A 4413-nucleotide genomic window follows, 5' to 3' on the forward strand; every position below is an offset into this window, starting at 1 on the left:
ACTTCTTCCCTACCCCATCTTCCCCCATCTTCAGCTCATAGCCAAGCACTTCTTCAGCTTTGGCTCCAGACCCTCAGATGGGCTCAGTGCAGTGTAATCCCACTCCTTGTCAAGAAGCCCCGCAGGGCCCACTCAACCACAAGGACCTCACCGAAGCTACAGCGTAGTGCTCATGCATGTGCACACAATATCAAGACATGGAGGCAAAGTAACTTGTGCACAGAAATTGCAGCTGGACCAGAAGACGCCGCTTCCCCTTCAGTAGCTCCAGCTTTCTGCACCTCAGCCCAAATGTCGGGAAACAACTACATGACACAATGTTGTGACTGCTGAAATGGACCAAATTTTTATTACAATACGTCCTAAGTACATACAGCATTTGGAAGCCAGTTTACAGAGGGGGAAAGGTGACATTTACAGCTTGGGAGGTCCCGTCAGCCTCCAGCCCTCCTTGTTACCAATCTTCATGAGAGCTGCAGTGATTCCGAACCCCAGACATGCTGTGGTGCCAGTGAGGTAACTGTGAGCTGAAGAAAACACATCAAACCAGGAAAGACCCATTAAGGCACAAGTTCTTTGCAATAGATCTTGATAGACTGCCATTTTTCATAAGTCCCTTGACCATCAGCAGCATTGTCTGGCCAGAGAAATTGGAAAAGTGGCCTTTTTATATAATTGAGTTTTCACGCTTATGGCTTGCAATTTGAAATATCAATTTCAGTAATCCACTGCCCCATCCCCTTAAGTGGGCAATCTTAAATGGTTCAATTAAGTGAAAAAAATAACAAATACTGCTTTGAACTCTTATCAGCTCAGCAGCTAGGACAAGTAAAGATCAATTCTATTTCACCACAATTACAACTTGAATAAATCCATCACTTCTTTAGGTTTGACGATGAATGTCTACAGAAAACAGAGCTGTCAGTATCTGCATGAGCTGTTTAAGCCTTACAAGGTGCTATAGAAGCAACAGCAGCAGCACACAGCTTGTCCCTCAGACTGTGACGAATTCACAAGGCAGATATTAGATTGTACTTGCTGTCTAAAATGAATCACATTTGTTGCCAAGAAAACATGGATTTGCAAAACTATATTTTTCCTAACCTGCAACTTTAAGATGTAACTGGTAGCTCTTACTGGCAGTATTGAATCAGCTCTCCTTTCATTCTGTCTATCACTTCATGTTCCCTTTGGTGTCCTGGCCTCCTGCAGCCATTTATTTTTAGGTCCATACAATGCCAGTGAAACTGGCACAAATAGAGGCTGAGATGAATCGTTACCAAAGAAGCCTGATATCAACATCCTTTAACATTTTCCCCCAACAGGAAAGTTTCTAAAACCAGAAAGGGCACATTTCAACAGAGGCATTGTCCACAGTTACCTCTCACTCCCAAGACAGCTCCTGCTGCACAGCCACCTATGAAATAATTCAAAGGATCCTCTGGTTCTTCCCGGACTTGGGCACTAAGACAGGTACTTAAGCCAAACACAGCTCCCAGTGTAGCTGTAAACAAAAAGTAAAAAAATAACAAAATCCTCAAGGACCAGAGAATTCACAGAAAGCATGATTTCAATATTCACAGTGACTACAATGGCAAATGAAGCAAGATTAGTTTCCCATTTCCCAGGGACATCCTATCCCAGCTGCTGCAGTGAGACGCAGCATTCACCTAGTCCCACACAGCCTCCCTGGGTTTCTCCCTCTGCACCACGTGGATACTGCTCAGCTGTGAGCTGGACCCTCCAAGCACCCTACACCCACTGCCACCAAACAGCACTGCATCCTGCTGGGGTATCGCCAAACAGCCCTTTCCAACAAGGAGATGGGGCACCCCTGACAGCTGGGAGTACTGGAGGGGAGAAGTGCTGTCTGTGCAGCCACCTCCTCCACTTTGCCTGACTCTGCACTGTAACTGCCCTCAAGTCCCTGTGAAACCACCTCACAGCACCAGGCAGAGCAACCCCAAGGGCTCTGCTCTCCCTGCACGCTGCTAGTCCTGGCACTTTCCTCCTCTGCCTGCCTAGAGTTCACAATGCTTCCTGGATAGTAGAAAAATGAATTGAGTTTGTATATTATTCTTGTTTGTAAACTGAAATTGAATTAAGAATTTTGACCTGAACTACAAAACTTCAAAGTAAAAGCATCCTGTCCACTCAATTACACACGTGGTCCCATCAGACCCTACACTGATATAACTGCAAACTTTGGCAAAGAGCTGGGTCAAGAAAATCTGGGTTTGTACCTAATACAAACTCTTGATCATGAAACATGAAACTGTCTACCAGGCACCATCTGCAGATTTCAACTCATCTTTCTTGGGAACAACAAAAAAGTCCAGGATAAAACTTTTCAATCCCTGTATAAAACCAGCAGCTCCTGTTACAAATCTATGCGGAAAATTAATTATGCTGAAGCCAAAATCAACTGAAAAGAGCACTGAAGAAACAACAGCCATACCTAAGACTGTGTTTCGACTCTCCTGCTCTCTTTGGAGAGGTCTCTTTGGACCAAGGCATCTGTTGGCAAAATGTACAGCTTAAGATATTGCCCCTGATCAGCAGGCAAGTCAAACCCTTCCTTGAGTATGAAACTAGTAAGAGGACCCAATATGTCTGTTTAGGATTAAAGGATTTATTGAAATCACAGTTGATTACAAGATCCAGTCCTTTCATAATGACCTCAACTCATTAGAGATGCCATATCTTGGTTTAGAGTCAAACTACTCAAAAATGCAAACCTGGACTGACTGTGCCCCAGCTCAGTGCACCAGCACTTGGGGAGAGGCAGAGGTGGCACAAACCATTGAATTAGATTGAAAAGTAAAAGTCTGCTAAGAAAACTGCACTTGACAAGGGGGCAGATGGAGCTTCAACCGTGCAGCCCCTTCAGCTCCCTGCTCCTCTCATCAGCATTCACTCTCTTCCAAAGACAATTCAAGACAACTACACGGTTTCTTCTTGTCTATAGAACATGACAGGAAAGCCCCCACGTTTATTTTCCTTTTGCCACCAAAAACATTGCATTGTTCTTTAGTAAATGCAGTTTATTAAACATAATGCCTAAACATATTAAGTAAGAAACCTACATTTGCTTACACTATGTTGTTGCCCACAGACTGAGTATTCTAGAAATAGAGAAGCAAAATGTACTTTTTACTCTAGATTGGAAAAAGAAATGTTACTTGGCCTGCCAATCAAGGATATGTCTTTCCACTTCAGTGTTCTGCGTTTTTGCTAAACAACGACCCAGGGCCGGTGGAGGAGAGAACCACCGAAACGTGCAGGGGCAGAGGCAAGCGTAAAAGCGAGGGCGCACCCAGACCGGGCAGAGGCGAAGCTGGAGCCCCTGCGGCGTGCATCGGGTCCCACCCCATAGCTACACTGCCGAGGGGCCCGGCTCTTACCCATAGTGACACTGTCTGCCGCCGCCGTCTGCAACGCGGCCAGAGCCGAGCCGGGCCGCAGCAGGATGATGCGATACGCCGCCCCGACCAAGCCTGCAACACAGCACTGCGCGTCATTGCCCGGCTCCGGGTTCCGCTGGGCCGCCCCCCCGTGTGCCCCTTTCCCCCCGGTGCCCACCCGCGGCCGCGCCCACGCGCGTAGCGAGCCAGGTGCGCTGCGGGCACTGCTCGCCCTCCGGCCCGTCCCAATAGCCCGCCATGGCGACAAGGGCATGAGCGACGTATCGCGAGAGGACACCGCGGCCCCGCCTCGCGAGGAGGCGAGGCCAGGAACCGTCCCGCGGGCACGCGCGTGGTGAGCGCGGCGGCCCCGCCCCCGCCGCTGGCCCCTGGGGGAGAGCCGAGCGCCCCGGGCAGCGCGGGCCCCGCAGCAGCCGCTGCCCCCTGGCAGAGAGCCGAGCGCTCCGGGCAGCGCGGGCCCCGCAGCAGCCGCTGGCCCCTGGGGGAGAGCCGAGCGCCCCGGGCAGCGCGGGCCCCGCAGCAGCCGCTGCCCCCTGGCAGAGAGCCGAGCGCTCCGGGCAGCGCGGGCCCCGCAGCAGCCGCTGGCCCCTGGGGGAGAGCCGAGCGCCCCGGGCAGCGCGGGCCCCGCAGCAGCCGCTGCCCCCTGGCAGAGAGCCGAGCGCTCCGGGCAGCGCGGGCCCCGCAGCAGCCGCTGCCCCCTGGCAGAGAGCCGAGCGCTCCGGGCAGCGCGGGCCCCGCAGCAGCCGCTGCCCCCTGGCAGAGAGCCGAGCGCTCCGGGCAGCGCGGGCCCCGCAGCAGCCGCTGCCCCCTGGCAGAGCCGAGCGGCCCGGGCAGCGCGGGCCCCGCAGCAGCCGCTGCCCGACCGCATCTGCACCGGCACTGGCCTAAGGGATTTCTGCCTCGGGTTCCCAGTTGCCCGACCCGCGGCTGTCAGGCTTTTTGCCGAAACCCGGGGCTCTGACCCTGCCGTTTGTCTTTGCTGGCTGCT

At 52.5% G+C, this 4413-nt stretch overlaps 1 protein-coding gene across 1 annotated transcript; it reads right to left on the reverse strand.

The window, feature by feature from the left end:
- Positions 1-320: 320 nt before the first annotated feature.
- Positions 321-3724, reverse strand: NDUFA11 (NADH:ubiquinone oxidoreductase subunit A11). The gene is made up of 4 exons (XM_023942894.2): positions 3583-3724; positions 3405-3497; positions 1382-1504; positions 321-527 (listed from the first exon to the last, which is right to left on the reverse strand). Exons 1-4 carry the CDS (start codon positions 3662-3664, stop codon positions 415-417), a joined length of 411 nt encoding a protein of 136 aa, XP_023798662.2. The 5' UTR covers positions 3665-3724; the 3' UTR covers positions 321-414.
- Positions 3725-4413: the final 689 nt, after the last annotated feature.

This window comes from Cyanistes caeruleus, chromosome 25 (genome assembly GCF_971803275.1).
Source record: "Cyanistes caeruleus chromosome 25, bCyaCae1.hap1.1, whole genome shotgun sequence".
Lineage (NCBI taxonomy): Eukaryota > Metazoa > Chordata > Aves > Passeriformes > Paridae > Cyanistes > Cyanistes caeruleus.